The 21342-nt window shown below is 39.3% G+C and overlaps 1 protein-coding gene across 17 annotated transcripts in view; it reads right to left on the reverse strand.

Moving 5' to 3' along the window:
* RYR3 (ryanodine receptor 3) overlaps positions 1-21342 on the reverse strand; it is a 551551-nt gene that overhangs the window by 70171 nt on the left and 460038 nt on the right. For 11 of the 17 annotated variants that reach the window (XM_054027212.1, XM_054027213.1, XM_054027211.1 and 8 more), the window contains 4 exons: positions 16145-16241; positions 9929-10035; positions 8402-8453; positions 7289-7345 (listed from right to left, as the gene is read on the reverse strand). In XM_054027212.1, the coding sequence (XP_053883187.1) occupies positions 7289-7345; positions 8402-8453; positions 9929-10035; positions 16145-16241 (313 nt within the window). Of the gene's footprint in view, positions 1-7288; positions 7346-8401; positions 8454-9928; positions 10036-16144; positions 16242-19169; positions 19270-21342 lie in introns of all 17 variants that reach the window. The other 6 variants (XM_054027214.1, XM_054027209.1, XM_054027203.1 and 3 more) reach the window with 1 other exon arrangement.

The following is a 21342-nucleotide window of genomic DNA, read 5'->3' on the forward strand; positions in this document are numbered from 1 at the left end:
TATACGCATACAGAGAGCATGAAAAGGTGGGAGCTGTCTTACCAACTCTGAGAGGCCAATTAAGTAAGAGAAAAAAAACTTTTGAAGTGATAATCAAGATAGTCAGTCAAGATAGCCCAGTACAGACAGTTTGATAAGAAGTGTGAGAATACTTACATGGAACCTAAGTTGATTGTATCTAGTTTGCATATCAATTCAAGCTCAGCAGTTTCTCGTTGGAGCCTGTTTTTGAAGCTTTTCTGTTGCAAAATTGCCACCCGCAGGTTTGTCATTGAGTGACCAGATAAGTTAAAGTGTTCTCCTACTGGTTTTTGAATGTTATGTTTGAATGCTCTTGCTGAGTTAATGGCTACAAGAAAAGTGATGCTATGGAAAGGAGGGACATGGAGCAAGTAGCTAAAGGCTCAAAGCATGGGAGGATGACTTGGGAGTACTGAAAGAACAAGATTCAGGTCCCACTGGGGAGTAGACTTTTGAGTAGGTGGGAAGGTTTTTATTAGGCCTTTCCAGAATCTATTGGTCAGTGGATGTACAAAGACTGAGTAGCCCTGAGAAGTTGGATGGTATGCACTGATCGTCGCCAAGTGGTCTTGCAAGGAGCTGATGGACAAACAATGTTTTCAAAGATAAGATGTAGTCCAAGATGAGAGAAATATTTGTAGTTTCTGGGAGAATGCCTCTTTGGAGTGCTCAAGAAGAGGAGTGCTTCTATTTAGCTAGGTAACATTTGGTAGTAGAGTTCTTTCTACTGTTACAGAGGAGTTCTCATATGGCTGTGGAGCATGAATGTTCTAAGGATGATGCCTATCCAAATACCAAGCCCTGAGATGGAGTGTACACAGATCGGGGTGCTTGATCTTGCCATTCTCACTGGGTCAGGAGTTCAGGGAATGTTGATAGGATGATTGGTGGTCAGGATGACATCCACAGGATCTTGGGAAACCAGAAATGGTGGGGCCAGAAGGGGGCAATGAGGATGCCCCATGCTCTGTCCTGCTGGATTGTGTGTTAAACTTGTGACAGGAGAGGTAATGGATGGAAGGCACAATTGAACTGGTCCAACCAAGGAAGAAGCAGAGTGTCACCCTGGGAGTGGTGACCTAGTGCTCCTCTGAAGCAATATGTGGTGCATTTCCTGTTCACTTGAGAGCTGAACAGATCCCTGGTTGGGGGCTGCCATTGAGTGAAAATACTATGCAGTATTGAGTCATGGAGCTCCCTCTCATGGTCAATTGGAAAATGTGCTTGCAGATTCCCTCAGCAGACATGTTGCTTCCCTTGAAGATAGGTTGCCAATAGGGTGATTTGATTGCTGATATGCCAGATCCAGAGACTGACTGCTTCTGTACATAGGAAGGCGGATCTTGCTCTCCCCTGCTTGTTAATGTAGAAGACAGTCATAGTGTTGTCTGACATTATAAGGACATGGTGAGCGCAGATAAACAGAAGAAAGGACTCACATGGCTTCTGGACTGCTCAAAACTTCAGGATATTGACATGCATCCTGGATTCTCAAGATGTCCCGGCACATTGTGCTGTGTGGCTGTTCATGTGGGCTCCCCAATCTAATAGGGATGCGTCTGTAATAATGGTCCTGGCCAGATACCCAATGAGGATTTGTCCACAATAGCAGCGAAGACAATAACTTGGCCGGAACTGTCACTATGAGGTTCATAGAATGACGGCTTGGAGACTATACTGACCACAGCCAAGTTTGAAGGCAATGAAGGTGGAGTCCTGCGAATGGGATGATGTAGGTGCACAAACCCATATAACCTAAGAGGGACAGACATGTCTTGATGGGTAGTCAAAGGTTGCTTGTGACATGAGTTATGATATTGTTCATGGTCTGGAACCTGTCCTTGGGCAGGTACAGTTTTGCGGTGACGGAATATAAAGTTGCCCCGATGAAGTCCAGAGATTGTGTGGGGGTGAGAACAGATTTTTTTAACATTCATTCTGACTCCCAGTGAAGAGAGGATGTGTAGCATCATGGAAGGGGATGCATAGGCTTCCTGGCAGGACTTGGCAACAAGGAGACAGTCATTGAGATCATGATGTCTGATGTGGGCTGCTACTACTGAGAATATCTTGGCAGGACCGGCCCACAACATTTTGGCACCTGAGGTGGGGAGCTCAAATGACGCCCCCATGCTCCCTCACTTGGGCCAAAACTTTGAAAGGTCTCAATTCTGCCTTCTTCCTGTTCTACTCCTCTCATGGTACTGCTCTGCTACCTACCCCAATAAAGGAGAACTAACAACTTAAGATGCCTTGTTCAAAAATGTTAAGTAACACTTAACTTTCAAACGCCTGAACAACCAATGTAACTTTTCTTGTCTGCATAGTAAACACTGGCATTTTTATCTGTTTGAATAATCAAAGTGATGCTTTCCATGCCTTCTTGGTTGCAAAGATTTGAACTGCTTCCTGAAGGTCCACAGTCTGGGTCAGCTCATGCTCTATTGAGAAAGTTGCAAGGCCGACAGCCTCTCCTGTGTCACTGTGGAGCGGAGATGTGTTTTTATTAACTTCAGCTTGGAGAAGCTGCATTCTCCAGTAGCAACTGTTACAGGAAGTGTTAGAAGTATGCGCAGAGCAACAAAAGCATTTGGAAAGAGGGTGGGCATCTTATTTGTGCACATATATTCCAGAACAACCTTTGGAGTTGATCCTCCTGAAATGTATCTTGAAAGGGCTTTCAGTTCATCACCTAAATCACTCGCACCAATATTGCGCATGTCATCATGTATCAACACTATCTCTAGTGCTCTGCATTGCTGGTATAGGTCTTCTTCAGGTACAGTGAGGAGTTTTGGAATATCATACAACATCCCAAATATACTACTGTGTTCTTTGAGCTGCATGAAACATTCTTCAACTGACTGACTGTATTGCACAATCTAGCACCTGGTTAAAGAATTCAACTTTGAATTGTTGTTTGGGGTCTCTTATGGGATTATCCCGTGCCTCATAAGCAATATGTCTTCTTCTTATATTCTTGAATGGGTGGGAAAATAGCTTCAGTGTGAAGTTCCTCTGCCAACTTCTGCGCACTCTTCAGAACGTTTTGAAATCCCTCATCTGACCAGTAAGACTGTAGGTATGACTTTGCTTTGTCCAGTTGTTCCATTGCTCCAGATATATCAAGGTCAACACCTTGGAGTCTCTTGCTTACAACATTTATTTCAAACAGTATGTCATGCCACAACACTAAGCCACACAGAAATTTGAAGTTATGTATGTTTCTGGTGATTCCATTTCCCTCTGCCACTGTTCTCCATTTCCTGTCATAGCATTATCCTCCATAATGGCAACTATGGCATCATCTATCTTCCCAATTAGGTGTTTGATAGGCTTTATCGCCTCCACTCGACTTTCCCATCGTGGGGCACTCACTGGTTTCAGTGTCAGAGAGGATGTTCCCAGATGTTGCTTCAAAATTTGCCATTGATGAGTTGATGCAGAGAAAAATACACAGATGCTTTGAATTACATTAAAAAATTCAGCCGCCTCATTAGAAGCTGATGCTGCATCACTGACCACCAAGTTCAATGAATAAAGAACGGCATGGGACAAAAAAAGCTCGAAAGTTTAACTCTCGGATCTGTGTCTGCACTCCTCTGTTCTTTCCTCTCATGTTGGCATCATTGTCGTAGCCCTGACCTCTCATGTCAGCTATCACAATTCCCGTACCTTCCGGCTTTTTAAGAAGCACCTTTGTCATACCAGCTCCTGTAGTATCATCAATGTCAATAAATTCTAGAAAATGCTCTCTGACAGTCACCATTGCAGGGACATTTTCACTAGGTTCTGTTGTTGTTACAAAACACATCATTAAAGTCATTTGCTCCGTATGGCTGATGTCAGGTGTGCAGTCCAGAATAACAGAGTAATATCTTGCTGACTTCAGATCTGCCACAATCTTCTGTTTGACTTTTCTTGCCAGTAACTGTATGATCTCATTTTGAATTGTTTTTCCAGGGTAGTGATGTGTGTACATTTCTTGGGTGGTGACTCTTCTTAGATGCTCCTGGAGTACAGTATCAAACTCAGCCATCAGCTCCACAATTTTAAGGAAGTTTCCATTGTTTGGCACATACAGCTGATCTGAAGTGCCACACAGTGCTAGGTTTTGGGTAGCAAGCATTCTCACAATGGCAATGAGCTTTTTCAGAACATTTTGCCAGTAAAGAGACTTATACAATCTTCTCTTGATGCTGATCATCTATGGTGGTCTTTAACCTTAGTCTCATCTCAAGCTTTTTCCGCCTATGGAATGCTCGCTGGTGATTTGTTGCCTTCTCATGGCATGCCAGATTTCTAGCCAGATTTTTCCAGTCCTTTGTTCCTGTAGAACCCAATGTGGCTGGACCATTAGACTGGAAGAGTTTGCAACAAAAACAGTATACAGCATTCTCGGTTTTTGAGTACATAAGTCAGGGCCTCTCCACTTTGTCACCATTGGGGATTTTGCACCAGTAATGTGTTGGATGGAAACTTCTATTTTCATTGTCTTTGGGGAACATGAAATTTTTCCACTTACTGTAGCCCATACACTACAAGGAAGTCCCTCAGGCTATTGCTCAAGTGGATCCACAGTCCTGGATCATCTAGACTTAAGGAACTAAACTCAGCAGCAGCTGTTTCTTGCGTCTCCACCACACTCTTCTCTGATCTACACTTTTCTGCAGGAATGTGCATGGTTACATCCATTTGAGATGGAGATATGGATACTTCAGTAGCTGCCAGGTCACCTGAACACTGACTAACTGGAAGATCAGGCATCTCCTCACCACTCACATCCTCACTGGGGCCGGAAGGCTCACCGTGAACATTTGTGTCTATGTATCTCAGGAGAGCTCCTTCCTGCTTAGATAGAAAAGCTTCCTTTGCTTTCTTTCTTTTTCTGAATGCTGCCCCAGAGGGGCGTTTTCTTCTTTCACTCATGACTGCTGTTCTGTGCCACCTAGAGTGGCTCTCAACACTCAATTGAAGGGGACAAATAAGCAGGTTGGTAGCAGGGCCTGAGTGAGGGAAGATATCAGTATCTTAAGGACCTAACTGGCTCCTACTACTTCAGTTGACTGCCTGTTCTCCTCAAGTGGGTTCAAGGAAGCAGCAGGAAACAGGAAGCTCCCTGAGAAGCTGGTGTTAATCAGTCCAGGCTTCTGGGGATGCTAGACAGGTACATAAGAGATTCCTCCCTCCTTTCTCTCCCTGCAGCTCCTGCTGCTTTCCGTTATTCCCTCACCTTTTCTCCTGCCTGCCTGTTATGTCTCCTGTGTCCTCCTTCCTCCAGCACAGCACTCCACCATCTCTATGCATCTAGATCAGAGAGAATACATATGCACCAGCAGCAGACACAATTTTCTACACTCTGGGTCCTAGTGGCGTCCCCACACTCTGGCATCTGAGGCGGCCGCCTCAGTTCGCCTCATGGTAAGGCCAGCACTGTATCTTGGTAAAGGTCACTATTCTGAAGGAGTGTACCTGAAAATGGTTGGAGCCTTCCATGAATCTAAGAAAGCATTTGTGAGCAGGATGAATGTCTACATGAAAGTACTTGTCCTGCATATCGAGAGCCATGAACCACATGCCCTTTTCTAAAGATGGAATTATAGCTGTCAATGGGAGCATGTGAAATCTGAGTTTGTGAATGAAGTGGTTGAGATGGCAGAGGTCAAGGATTGGTCTCCAACCATTCTTCTTTTTTGGGTATCAGGAAGTAGATAAAGTAAAACCTTTTCTTGGTATTGAGAAGGGATGTATTTTATTGCTCGGCACTGCACTGTCACCTCTTGTTTGAGAATACTCTCATGAGAGTGGTCCCCAAAAGTGAGTGGGGATGGGTTTTTTGGAGGAAGTAGGGATGCAAACTCTATTGTTTAGCCAAAGTGGATGATGTTCAGCACCCACTCGTCCATTGTTACTGCACTCCAGGTGTTTAAAAGGAGTGCTAAATGACCCCCAAATGGTGTGAGGGGGTTGAGGGGTTGGTCTTAGTGTTTTGCGGCTCTTAAGATCCTGTCAATAATAACACTGAGCCAGGGGCTGAGATTGAGGTGTTCAACCTGTTACAGATGGTGTAGGAAAAAGGGACTTTTGACCCTTCTGTCTCTTATGTGGTAGTTCATAGAGACTCTGGTGGAAAAACTGCTGAGCCACATATCTAGATTTGAGCAATGGGCGGTGATACTTCCTCTTGGAGCAGGCATGTATATCCCCAGTGAACAGAGGGTAGCCCTGGAATCCTTCATGGAGGGACTTGTCCATTGAAAAGAGGTTGAAGAGGTGTGATTCATCAAAGGGGAGGTCCTCAATGGTATTCCGGACCTCCCTTGGGAACCCTGATGCATGGAGCCATGACTCCATGTGCATGATAATAGCTGTGAATACTCCTTTCTAGATCCATTGCTAGATTAACTGATAAACTATGTAGAATAAATGTATTTGATAGAGAGATTAATGAAATAAGGATGGTTGCATGATGCTCCAAAAGATTAAACTGCTCCAGGTATTAGGGGCAGCATGGAAGACGACAAAAAGATGACAGTGGGAGAAGGAAACTAAGGGAGTGTTGAGGTGTGAGCTAGAGCAGAGTCAACAGAAGGGAAAGTAAGAAGAAATGAAAACAAAATATAGCTCAGCTGGCAGAATTTATTATTTTTTTAAATAATTTTGACTGATAATGTTTATTTTTTAGTATTTTTTCAATTTTTATCTATTTACATTTTCACAGTTGCAGGAAACTCTGGGGGAAATCAGACAGACAGAAATCAGACAATAGACAATGAGTTTCAAAATATTAAAGCTTTATAACCATTGAAACACAAATTGTCAAAACAGGAAGTAAATATCTTAAAATCAAACTCTATTAGGTAAAGAATGAAAAATGCTGATTGAGAACTTATCTGTAAATTTCTGTTATTATCGATGAAAATATTTTTTCATCAGTTTGTGCGTGTAACTTGATGTTTATTGACATTTACAGATAAAAATCTAATCTTTCCAAGCCTAAAAATAGGCAGGAGCAGATTCAGGCAAAGCCTTAAGGGTAACGGATTAGAAATTTGAGCGTGATGCAGATAGCTTGCCAGCCTATTCTATAGCTTTTCTGGTTCCAGAAATTTGTGTTAATATATTGATCTGCTATTATATAAATAATGTAGCAAAACTTCTCCATATCCTCCACATGGCTATTGTCATTGCATCTCTTCTATCAGGCTCCTGTCAATATGATGTTCTGTGCTTTAACTCAGTGTGGAAAGACAGTTTAAACTCTCACCTCAAATGTCTTCTCTTTTTCTTCATCCTCTTCTTCCTCTTCTTCACTTTGACAGCTCTTTTTACATTAGAACAAGAAATTGCAAATTTATACTCAGTTCGAAACAAACTGTGGTTATTTTTATTACAATTTGTGCTGAGTGAACAAAAAGCAATTAACAGAAACTTTCTAAAACAATTACAAGCATAAGCAGAAAATTAAGCATATTAAAACCTACTCTATGTAAATACTGCAACTTTACTTACTACTGACAATGCAGCTAGCAAAGAGATTTAGAGAGGGAAAAGCCATTAGTAGTTAAAGCATTTAAAATATATATATTTATAATGTTTAACACTTATGCTCCTGAATGCTAAGAAATTAATATTCCTCAAGGCTGAGAGTGCCTTAAAGTATTAGCCCACACGTAGAAAAACTCAACAAATAAAATGAAGTTGCTATTCCAGGTTGTGGTTTTTTGGTCATACTTCAGTACATTTATCTATAGTATATGCCTTTGATCTCATGTTTTTTTCTCAGATGAAGTTGTAATTCCATTTGACCCTGTTATGAATATTGATTTTTATTGATTTGTGTCTGTAAGTACTGATTGCCAAACATTAAATGCCATCCAGGGATTAAAGCATGCTGATTTTCTATGACCTATTTCATAATAAATATATTGTTAAGGAGCAAATATTAAGTCCTGTCTCCGTCCATACTCTAGGTAAGTTTACACTGAAGTCAATAGTCGTTTTGTCTGAAGAGGGTCTCTAAAAAATTTTATTTTAAAGCATTAAATCATTTTCTGTTTAAGACAGTGTAGCAGAAGTGGCAAAATAATAATTTTCTGTAGTAGGAAAAGTCCCATGTTTGGGCCCTAACAACGGGTTAAATTCTGCCATCAATTACACCTGTGCTAATCCAATGAATTAAATTCAACCCCATGGGAGTGCGTAACTCAGGGAAGAACTTGATTCAATGTTTCCATAAAAATATGGCTAGAGTACAAACCAGGAACCACTAATATCAAGAGACAAAAGGATAAAAGGAGAAAGCATGCAGAAAATATACACAAATAAATTGGAGGTGCATGTGTGGGATGGGGAATGGGGCTTGAAATTAAATATTTACCTTGGCCATCATGGCTGAATAGGCAGTGTATAAAGGATCATCATCTAGTTTGCTGTAGGGGGAAAAAATGTAATTCAAAATGCTTATTATATGGGTTTAACATCAGAGGTTCTTATAATGCTGCCAGAACGCAGGTTTCATTTTCATTAAGGGGAAGGTATACACTTCATTACCTGCAAGCCATATTGAAAACATCTCCTAATCTCTCAGTCCATGTGAAATTCTTTGTTAAAACGTATTTTATTCATATGTATGTGCAGGTGAGTAAGATAGTTATGTATTTTACTGCTGATTAACAGGCAGTGCTGATGTGTGGAAAAGCAGGCTGGAGATAACAGTTATAGCTATTCCTGTTGTCCAATGATTATCTGTGATAAGATTATAGGTAGATTATGTATTCAAAAAACATAGGGAAGAATCTGCAAAACAGTGCAGGATTGCTTTGCTTGTCTGTAATTTGTTCTTCTACTAGTAGTAGGGTTACCATATCTAATAAATAAAAAAAGATGACCCTCCATGGGCCCTGGCCCCGCCCATTTCCCCACCCTAGTCCCGCCCCAACTCTGCCCCTTCCCCGCCCAAACTCCGCCCCCTCCTCCCTCCCACTCCCAGCCACGGGGAAAGGGCTGCCCCAGCGCTACCGGCTTCAGGGTTTGCCGGGCAGCCCCCAGACCCCTGCGCCCCCGGCTGGCGCTTCCCCAGCGCAGCTGGAGCCCGGGAGGAGAAGCGCCCAGCCAGGGGCGCAGGGTCTGGAGGCATAGGGGCTGCCCGAAGCCGGTAGCGCTCGGGCAGCTTGGCTCTTAAACAGAGCCGAAGAGTCAGGGGAGGAGCAGAGCCGCCATTTTCCCGGACATGTTCGGCTTTTTGGCAATTCCCCCTGGACGGGGGTTTGACTGCCGAAAAGCCGGACATGTCCGGGAAAAAGAGGACATATGGTAACCCTAACTAGTAGTCTAATTGCAAATAAGGCAGCAACTGGCATTACCAGGAAATCACACTCTCCCACCAGTGGTATTTTGAACCATTTTCGACATATTGCATGAAGTGTGATGAAAACCTGCTAATAATATGAATATATATATATATATAAAGTACCAAACAGCAGTGGGATCATCCTGGCAGCAGGCAAAAATTATTAATTTGGGCTCATATGCCTCTGAGAAATTGAGCCTCGCAATGCCTGCATTACATATTCACTAAGTTTTATTAATGCCTCTTCCCCTTTGACCAAAAAAAAGTGTTAAAATTTGTGCTAATATAAAGTTTATATAGAGGTTAAACATAAAAAATAAATACATATGGGCAAGTAGAAAATGGAAAAGGAGAGGTAGAACACTCTACAGTACTGAATTGCATTGGTACTAAATCAGTTTTGTAATGAAAATGTCTGTTACTGATTCAGTAATGTATGATTTTACTTCTGTTGTGACAATGAATTTACTTTTATGGGGTAATTCTATAATTAGTGAATTGAAAATTGGACTGTGTAGATTGGTCCTTTGTAATTTTGAATGTGGTTCTACTTACCTTCTCTCAGTGAGCGCATTGCGACTGAAATGGAGGATAATCTGATGAAGTGGATCTGGGTGTTTTTCAGTCTCTTCCACCTCCTCCTCATCTTTTTTTGGAGGTGTCTGTACAAAGGTTTACATTTAAATATTTTATAAATAAAGCATCATAAACAAATTAATACAGAGACAATTGAACTCAGTCAAAAGCATCATAATTTTATTTTGTTTAATTTAAATTCTTTGCCAATATTCATGATATTCAGCAGTTTACATCAGAAACATGTTATTTTGTATGACTATTAAGCATTTACAATACCTGATTATGTTACTCTTATTTGATAGCAAAGTTAAAGTTTCTCATTTGCAATGTATTGATTTAGACAGCTACAAACCTTATTCAGCAGAAATTAATATGTAGGCTTCTGTGCCACCAAAGATGAACGAAAGGCCCAGCTGAGTTATTCAGCAGGAAAATCAGCTAGGAAATGGAACCATTTTTACTAATATCCACAGATGCCTCCTGTAAAGAACTGTCAAGGGAGTGAAGACTTTACTGTGATATTTTTTCTACATCACTAATCTTGAGTCACAAGATCAATGGGATATCGCCTTAACCTTACATGTGGACAAATCATATAGGCTGTTTTGACATTCCTGAGTAGGACTTATAGAATGTCATCCACCCTGTCTCACTGGATGAGAAACTTTATCAGGCCTGTGGTATGATAGACAGCCCTGAAGGATGGGTGGGAATGACAAGTGTGGATGCAGCCTTCCTTTTACCGCAGCATGTAGCTACATACATAGTGTCTGTACTTTACCTGCCACCATAAATGTAGACACAGACTAGGAGGTATGCAGATGTACTTAACAAGGTGTGCAGTAAATGAGAGAGAGGTTCCTGAGGAGACCCATCAAATTTTATTGCTTACTTTCACTAAATTTTTTCTCCACATATAAGTTAGCAATGCATACTTGTGCCACACAGGGATCTTTATTTACCTGCACACATTACCTACTTAATGTTAATGTTGTGCCAGATTTACTGCAAATAAGCAGTGAACACTCTGAACTTGATCAAATCAAAACTATTTTTCTCTGGAAGAATCAAAGTCACTCTCCTTAATGAAGGCTATAACGATCTTAAATACCTTCCTTCTATCCCAAGCCATTTTAACATTATAGCTAGTCAAAAATCTCAGGAGTTTTTTGTTGTTTTTTCCCCAAATAAAGATATTTGCATTCTATCTTTCCTCTGAGTCAAAAGCTGGCTGAACCACTTTAGCTCAAAGTTTTAATAAAATTCACCTTCAAGCAGAGACCAAGCATATGAAACATCAGCCCAAAAGGTGACAGTTTTAGAAAGTTATGAGCAACTGAAAATGAAGTATTAGAATGAAAACATATGCATCCTTAACGGTGGGAGTCTGCCCATTTCAGGGTTTCCATCATTGTAATATATGAGCATCCTCCAAGTAAAAACAATAGCAAATGTAAAGTCTAATAGACTCCATGGAGTTTCTGGCAATTTTTGAGGTAAAAACTCTCAGTGGAGTAGGTTTTGGGGTTTTTTTGAGTGGGTGTCTTGGGGTTGGTAGCAGTTTAGGGTATAAGGAGATGTCAGTATTGTGAATGAAGTTCCTGTGGTGGAAAATCTTTTTCAGAGAGGAATGTTTTGCAGTGTTTGCAAGTTCTGCAGAGTGGACTTCTTGATCCTGCAACGGCTATGACATGGAAATATTCACCTCTTACCAGTTCCAATTTGTTCCCACATAATTAATTACATGATTAATTACGTGGTGATAGGTTTGTAAATAGTATGAACTTTTTAGTAATTTTTAAAAAGCAACAGAGAGTCCTGTGGGAACTTTAAGACTAACAGATGTATTGGAGCATAAGCTTTCGTGGGTGAATACCCACTTCGTCAGATGCATGTAAACATCTGTTAGTCTTAAAGGTGCCACAGGACTCTCTGTTGCTTTTTACAGATCCAGACTAACACGGCTACCCCTCTGAGAATTAGTAATTTTTGTTTACTTACAACTGAAAATTTGCTATGAAGTAGAAAACATATGAAAGAAAAGGTACAATACTGAGTTTGCCTTACTTTTCTCAAGCAAATCTGTGATAATGAAAAGCCATGGCAGCAAGTGAGTTAATGGGAAGGAAAGAAACTAGTACAACACAATGAAGACCAAAGACAGGGGAAATGTACTGCCATGACATGGGTCTAATCTTGAATGGGAATCCTTGTCTAGTCAAGAGGGCTCCTGCCACTATTTTTAAAAAGTGAACAAAGAATCTGACTATGGTTGTCATAGGTGTTGGGATTACCTCCGAGATCTCTTTTTACTCGGCTTTTCAAAAACTCAGTTTGACTCCAGATTTTTTCACTCATTTATTTTTATTTGGCACACAGCAAAGGTACACTATGCTGATTAGACTTAAGAGTAGGAGCAGAATAGTAACTAGACATTGAGTAAACATACTTGTGCAATGCCAACAGACCTCGGTCGTCGGCAGGCAGGTTTGAACCGGGGATCTCTGGAGCTTAGTGCATGAGCCTTTACCACGAACTAAAAGCCAACTGGCTGTTAGCTAAGGCAGTAGAGCAGACTCATTTAACTCTCTCTAAGTGGTTTTGGTGCCACTAGAAGGGACAGAACACCACACCCAGAAGGCGTGGGGGTTACACTTGCGCCCCCTGTCAGGGTTTTTGGGCATTTCTCCAACCCCTTTTTCCACCTCCTCAGTTTTGTGCCCTGGGTGGCTGCCCCGCTCACACCGCACTGGTTACAGCCTGCATAGGAGGTGGGTAAAGAGCATAATACACATCCAAACTTACACAGAAAACCTCTTTCTTTATATACATTTATACATTACATTGCATTTACTATGCATTGCATCAGACACTTTGGGTTTGGCTTGGTTACTTTGTAGGAACCAATCCCTGTACAGCATGTTCTGTCCATGTATGACTTACTCTTTACCTCCTCTTATATTTCAGGCTTATCTAGTCCATTGTAAATGGTTCCCTGGGTGTTTCCCTGTTATCTTAGCTAATACAAACATTCTGTCTCTTAGCTTACTGACCCATTTACCTATCTTAGCTGGCACAGACATTCTATTTCCAGCCTGCTGTTCCATTTACCTCCCTAATCCTGTCTCCCAAGAAATGTGGTCTTAACCATGTCTAATTACTCATGTGAAGCTAGACCTACATTCCACTGATTGTGTTTTGCTTTTTTACATTAGCATTAATTTCATTTGCATTATGTTTCTATGATTTCTTTTTTAAGTTCACTACCGAGCAACACATTTCCAAGACCACAGCATTTGTAATCATTTGAACCACCATTAATACTCAAAGTACAAACCAGGGGATGCAAGCTCACCTTATCTGGTATAGTCCAACATGGTGTAATTCTATATGATAAGCTTCCTTGGCCATTAAAACATCCTTCAGTAATGTTAATTTTGCTTTTATTTTAATTACATTATAAAAATTGGTACAAAATTTAAAAATCTTTCCATTTATTACCTCAGGAATTTTAGACGTGAAACAGAACATAGGCCGATTAAAATAACATTCCCTGGGTCTCTAGTGGTCCTCTTCAGCCACCACACAATATTTGCTATTACCAGCATAGGCAGTTTTTACTTTACCAGTGTTCCAGCATATAATCTGTACTGTGTAATTTGGAGATTGTCCCCCCAGAGAGAACCTAGATGCTGGCAACTCTGTCTGTAAAACATTATACCTGGACCTGTAAATGTCCCCCAGGGGCAAACAGCAGTACAAGTTTGGGGCTTTCCAGACTGTACATTATATTGCAACAGTATTTGAGGAGGGAAAACAAATTTCTTTCACACCATATGGGTTTCAGTGGTTTCACATTTAACTTCGTGTTATTGGATCCTTGTTAATTTTTGTAGCCTGCCCCAGCTGATGTTATCTCTCTTGTACCATTTTTTTGTACTTTTCTGTGGTGACAAAAGAAGGCAAGTTTTCTTGCTTCATATCATTTAAGGCCGCTTTTACTTGGTACAGCATGTATACCCCACATACTACATAGGATATTATTAGAACACATTGACTTAATGCCACACTGTTTAAAAGCAGACTGCACAATTAATTGTTTACAGACACATTCATTGGGAAGGGCCCATTTCCTTCAGAATGGCTGTAAACGCTTCCGGGAGAGGGGCAGTGGGGGAGGGAGAGAAAGCATATAGTGAGGGTAGTTATCAACACCTGACTTCCTCTTTGCATTTTTTTTATTACTAAGGGTTTCCACCAGATGTGACTGCACCAAGTTATATTGCCACAATCAGGTTTATTTATCAAACCAGGAATTCTCTTCTTTAACACTAATTTATTACCTCCCTTTTCTTTAACATTTTTACTCTAACATTTCCACAACTCCCAATTATTTAGTTTCCTCTGACCCTTCAGCGTTAATTTGTGCAAACCTCCTTTTAATGCCTCACTCTTTTTCCTTAAATCACTTATCTTTTAAAGTGACACATATCTCAGCTGAATGCTTTCTGTCTCTCTAAACTTACTGTACTTTTTATGTTTTTTGCACTTATTTCTTAAGTTAGGCCAGGTCTACACTAGCACTTATGTTGGCAAAACTTTTTTCACTCAGGGCTGTGAAAAAACACCCCCAAGTGACATAAGTTTTGCTGGCATAAATGCTCGTGTGTAACAGCGCTATGTCAGCGGGAGACGCTCTCCCGCTGACCTAGCTACCGCAGCTTGTTGGGCTGGTTTTCTTACGTTGACGGGAGAGCTGTAAGCTAGTAAGTATAGACATGGCCTTAGTACACTTGGCCTGCAAAGCTGCACTCACTAAATACAGTCCTTGAAGGACAGCTGCTTTTAACCTTTTTGCATAAATCCAAAGTAAGAGACATTGTTTTCTCTCTGACTTTTTAGGGATTTTTTCCATTTAGTTTGTTTTCTGCTCTACAACTTTGATTTGCTCTTTATACTTTTGCATTCTTTCCTCAATGTGGCACATTTCATCAGTAAAGTTTTAGCCACCAGAAATAATCCTTGTGAAACTGCTGCCTTGTTTGTGTCCCCCGCCCCCTTCAGATAACAAAAGTAGATACTATTTTTTCCAGGACTGCCAATGGGTCCTATTTTTTGAAAATTGCAATGGCATTGAATGGCATACCTGTGGTATGCTCAGCCCTTTATTTATTTATTGCATTTAACAGACTTCTGCTTTTCTCTGCTAAGCATTTTTTTTCTTTTTCATTTAATACTACTCTCTGGAATTCCTTTTCTACTCAGTCCCAGTCTCCCCCTAATACTTCTCTGGTGAGTCCATGTCTAATTACTCATGTCAAGCTAGGCCTACAGTAGGCAGGATAGTTACCTATGATTTTCCAAAAATTCAAATCCTTCCCCATATGCCAGTGCCTTTTAAAAGGTATAATGAGGCTTCTTCTGTGTATGTCAGTGTTAGCTCATGTTGAATTAAAACTTAAACTTATCCTCCTTGTGAGATACTGAAGTGGTATCTTCTTTTTCCATGGTCGTTAGACACCAACGAGATAGGCATTTTAGAAATATTAGACAAATGCATAAAACCTGGAGTTAGGAATTCCATAGAGGAGGAAGACAGAAATGGAGATCTTTCTGAATCAGGATTAGGTGCCAAGATGCAGAAGTTTGCTAATCCTCCACATCCACAATACATGAATGCTGAATTTCTGCTGAATATGGCTACGCATATTTACATTTCATTACAGAATACCAACAAGAAAATGGCAAATTTTAATTTGCGTTAAAGCTTAGAATGTTAAAATAAAGTATTATGTAACAACAAAAATTCAAAAAGGTAAAGTATCAATCACGTTAAGTCTTCAAACAAATAATAATTAAAAACATAGGAACATAGGAATTGCCATACTGACAAAAACAGACCAATGGTCCATCTAGTTCAGTTCTATTTCTGAAAGTAATCAATGCCATATACTTCAGTTGAGGGCATAAACCACCTTTAATATACCTAAATGTGCAATACTATACCCTGATGCAAATTTCTTCCTGACCAAAACAGGTGATCAGTTTATGCCCTGAAGCATGGGATTTGCTATTTTATAAATTTAAACATATAACTATGCTACACAAAAGTTAAATACATGTTGTTATATATATATAATATATATATTGAAGTGGGCACTGATAACTAAGCCCAGTTATTTCAGTACTTACAGCCAAATCTTGAACTAGTTTCTCCTCAAATGAATATTCCTCTGTTTCTATCCAATAGTTCTGATAACCATGGAGGAAGAGGTTAATAGAACGGTGCCTGGGAGGGGGGGTGAAAGTGAGATCAAGAGGGGTAAACAGAACATAGTATAATAGCTTAGGTGGTTAATGATTAGTAAGGATATGTATTTTGTACAATTTTGATCCTCTGATTGGTCAGTGAAATAATATGCAAATTAAATCAAACATTCAGTGAAAAAACATTTTTCTTCAGACTTTCGAGCATACATGAGGTACATTGAGGGAGCATACCAAATACTTCTTAATGCCACCACATTTTCCTGTATATGGGTCCATTTTCACTGGTATTATTGTGATAGACCCATACTAGGACTGGGATGCCATTGTTTTAGGAGCTATACAAACACATAGAAGACATAGTCCCTACCCCAAAGAGGTTTCAAATGTATACCAGAAAATACATAGTATATACAATCTGACCAGCAAACATTGCTGTGGGAACCTTCACTTTGCAAAAGAGAAACTTTAAGTATGCAATACTTATGGTTGCTTTAAGTTCTTTAATTTCCTTGGGTGTTTTTGAAAAAAGGAGGGAGAAAAAAAATATCCATGCTTAAAAATGTTAGCATTTAGATGTACAGTATTGGGCTCTGCATTTCTTATCTCAGTGAGGTAGGAAGGGATGAGTTTTACATCTGATTGCTGCTATTGTCTGACTAGACACAGTTTTTTTGTAAGGCTGGGTTAAAGAAGTCTCTTTACCATACTTTACACTGTGACTGTTGTATCTTGGCATCTGAAATAGGTGATTTCCAAATCAAAGTTTAGTTTGTTTATTTCAAACTAATACAAAATGCAGCATAAACTGTGGTCAGACCCCAATACAGAAAAATCTGTATTTTATTCAAACCCACTTTTTTTTTTTCTTATTCCTCAAGTTAAGACAGTGGGGTTTTATGGTGAATTTTCCTGTGTGTATTCATGCAATTTGTCTTTTAGAAGCCTTGGGCTAGGTCTACACTACCCGCCTGAATTGGCGGGTAGAAATCGACCTCTCGGGGATCGATTTATCGCGTCCCGTTGGGACGCGACAATCGATCCCCGAATCGACGCTCTTACTCCACCAGCGGAGGTGGGAGTAAGCGCCGTCGACAGAAAGCCGCAGAAGTCGATTTTGCCGCCGTCCTCACAGCAGGGTAAGTCGGCTGCGATACGTCGAATTCAGCTACGCTATTCACGTAGCTGAATTTGCGTATCTTAAATCAACTCCCCCCTGTAGTGTAGATGTACCCTAAGGGAAGTAATTCTTGTGCCTAATCAAGGAGGAAGTCTACATGGGGAGAACATACATGGTAACGTCACAAAAAAGAATGGGGTAAAAAAAACTTACTAAGTGCCTACTGAGCATGCTCAGAAGTCATTTTTCAGTCAGTTATTTTTAGTACATTTTTTATTCAACCAAATATTTTCAAATTAGATTGTGGATACACACCATAAAAAGCACTTTTTACAGACCAAGTTTCAAATTTAGCTCTTCCTGAATTATGTGCATGAAAAAAAGTGTAACAATACTTTCTTTTAAAGTGGGAAAGATGCATTTTTAAACCTTGCATAACTTAATATGCTTGAAAGGATTTCTGTCAAACTTTACAAAAAAGTGACTTTTCAGTTGAGAATATGGAAAATATTAGTCCAAAAAGAGGAGGGTTTTTTGTTTGTTGTCCCCCCGCCCGAAAGTTACTATATGAACAAGTAGAAATAGAGTCTAAATGAAATAGTACTATAACCTTAACTATAATTTTCACAACTGAATGACTGATATAATACTGGTGTCTCACACAGTTGATTAGACAAAGGAAATATAGTTTTAATTGAAAAGCAACACTAAGTGCAGCTATTAAATCACTTATCTGAATGGTAGGTATGTATGGAATTAACCTAGGTAAAGATTTAGGCTCTGCAAACACTTGTAAATGTGTTTAACTTAATGCTGTGAGCAATCCCATTGAAGTATTTGTATATGGTAAGTAATGTGAAAGTGTTGCAGGATTGGGGCCTTAATATAGCCATAGAAATAAGCATACATTTTTATACATTGAAGGAACACAATATATGGTCAGAAATTGATGAATAATTCTTGTTAAAATTGAAGCAATTGCCATGTTGGTCCACTAAGACAGCAAAATTCATCCAGCAACATTTAAGTGACTACCACATCAGGAACTCTGCAGCATAAAACTCCTTGACGTTCACCAGTGCCTTTCTCCACAAACATAAATCTCTTCTCAGCTTGTGTTCTTTCAGCTCCAAATTAAATAAAAAATGATGTGTTGTCTAACACATTTGGTTTAAAAATCCACCGGAAAAATATTGAAAAGTGCCTTTCACAAGAACCTAGTGTCTGATCCTAGAAGCACGTAGCACTGGGCACAGTGATTACTATACTATAGTCCCACTGATTTCTCTGGGACAACTCACAGAAGTAAATACTGTTCTTGGAAGTAAGCTTCTGCTGGATATGGGCTTTACATTGCATGTTCCATGTTCTATTTAAGATGGAGTTTTTTGTTTTTAGAGGCACTCCATGTATCCTGTAAAGCAGGGGTTGTTTAATTTATGGAGTTTTTTGTTTGTTTTTCTTTTTATCATAGGTATAGTGCACTAAATGCACTGAGGCTAAAAATCATGTAAATACCATGTACATAAGTTAAGACCAGAGGGCATATCTGATTTATATACACAGATAAAATGCTCATTGTTGGGGAATGTAGTATACAAATTATGCACTTCCTATTTCTTTTTGCAATAATGAAATGATTATTTGGATAACCTCCTGTGCTTTATTGCCAGCACTGGTACGATTTAATCGTACGATTTAGACCTCAAACACTGACCAATCAGAATCCCTTATAAAAATTGTACAAATTCATGTTTTATGACATCATATCATGGCTGGGAAAGGAATAAGTGCACGCATAAAGAAGAGGCTCTCCACAGGTTACATTACCGTTAACATGAGTATAAGCCTGTCATACTGAGTTTTTTCATGTACTTTTTCCAGCCAAACACGTTGAAAGGTGCTCAGGAAGAAAGTGCTAATTTTGTGTCTGAAGAAAAGCATATAGGTTTTCATTTAAGAACTAACAATAAAAACACATTAAATTCAGTAAAGAATTCTGCATTCGCAAGTTATGTTTGAATAACTGCCATGTACATTCTATTCTGCTGTATCTCTATGCACGTGTATATAAAAAAATGTAAATAAAGTGCATTTCCTTAAACCATTAACTCTAAATATTTAAATATATTCATATGTCACAGAAAATATAGTTATTACTTAGAAGGCACTTTTCATCTTTGGCGCACTGTACAACTATAGCTAATTACCAAACAAGGAGCATAGAGAATTAGTATTTCCGAGTTTTGAAAATGTTCACTTTTTGAGAAACAAAAATATTTAAAAAAATACAATTACTATTTACTTTGTATCTCAAGCCACTTCTCAGAACAGGAACAGGAAGCACCTAGAAATCTTATGGGGAAAATTAAATAATCTCTTTTATGATTTCTAGATGTACTATTTTAACAAGTAGCTGCACATCAATAGATGTTTTAAGTTCTGAAACAACATACCGATAATCTTAAAGTAAGACAAATGTTCCATTGAAGAAAATCAGGTTCAAATGTGAGATTAACATGAAAAAATATGGACTCCTACCTAGATTTCCAGACGCTGATCAGAAGAAAGGTCATAATACACTGGAATCTTTAGTATTTTCTACGATGCTGGGAAGGCTGCTGCTTTTAACAACTTGCTGGCTTTATGTGTCTAAAACTAATGTCTTACTATCAAATTTGGAATTTACTCTCATCCTAATATAATACAGAAACTAAACTGGGAAAAAACATACTCAGATATGAAGAGCAGCATGCAAAATTGTGGTTCAAAAGGACTTTATTGCACAGCACTTGTTATTACTAATCATATGCCACTTGACAAATTCCCTACGGTTCAGAGGTGTCTTAAAGCCACGCTCAATTTAAATGATGGATAGATAGTTATGTATGTATTTATTATCATGACATGACAGCTTTATCTCACTGCCATAATGCTGTGAATTTTCTAGAACATATATGCTTTTTTCTGCACACAGCAATTGGGAAATAAACCTACAGGCCCCACAAAATTTTTTCTAGGATCTTGCCTTTTTGGGGTGGATGTCAAAATTCTGACTCACCAAAGCACGGTTTTATCAAAGGTCTTCCCTAGAGATTGCAAGTAGTAGTACTTGGCCAGATTCACCACTCACAACTAGTGAAAATCAGGAGTAACTTAATCATAAAAATGATGCAAGTCTGAAATGAATCAGGCCCAATATTTCTGGTACAGTGAATACATTCAGTAAGCTATAGATAATGAAAATGCAGAAATGCTGAAGTTCACTTCATCCCCCATCTTCTGCATGGGCATTCACCAATATCTCAAAAACTATGCAGGTGTGATTTTTTTCAGGGAAAAATAATATATCCCATTCTTTTTTTACTTAGATGTTTCTTCTTTAAGAGGTTATAAGCATATCCCGGGATAAATAAACTAATTTATTAGACCAGAATACGGTTGTCAAGATGTACCCCCAAGTAGTACATCTTCTGAAATGTGCTCTCCTTTTCTCTATCCTCAGAACTTGGGAAAGGATTAGCCACCACTCCCAAACTAGTTACTTTGTTTTTATATTAAATTTAAGTCTCCCCCCTTCTCTTCCCTCCATGGACAACATGTTAGCGTTTTTCTAGCTAGAATTGTATTCAAGGAAGATTCTCTAGTAAGATGCTACCATGGTTGTCTGGGAAGTGTAGGTAAGCTCTAAGAATACAGAACTCCATGTCATTTTTAGAGCTGGGATGTTTCCTCTTCACTGTACAAATAAACTGTTCATTGGTCTTAATGTGGTAAACCTAACTTCCTTTCCAAATTATAAGTGCAGTTACAAGGCTGCCAACACCAAACATGGAGATACATTTTAATAATGCATTTTTCAGAGGTAAATGAAATGCATTTTATTAACCATTCTGTGAACACTTTGTGAACAAAGCACATTGACTTTTAAAGATTTCTTTATTCTCTTAGGGAAGAAACAAACTTCATCCAGCACACACACTCACTGGTGAAACTGAATTTT

This window comes from Malaclemys terrapin, chromosome 4 (genome assembly GCF_027887155.1).
Source record: "Malaclemys terrapin pileata isolate rMalTer1 chromosome 4, rMalTer1.hap1, whole genome shotgun sequence".
NCBI classification, from domain to species: domain Eukaryota; kingdom Metazoa; phylum Chordata; order Testudines; family Emydidae; genus Malaclemys; species Malaclemys terrapin.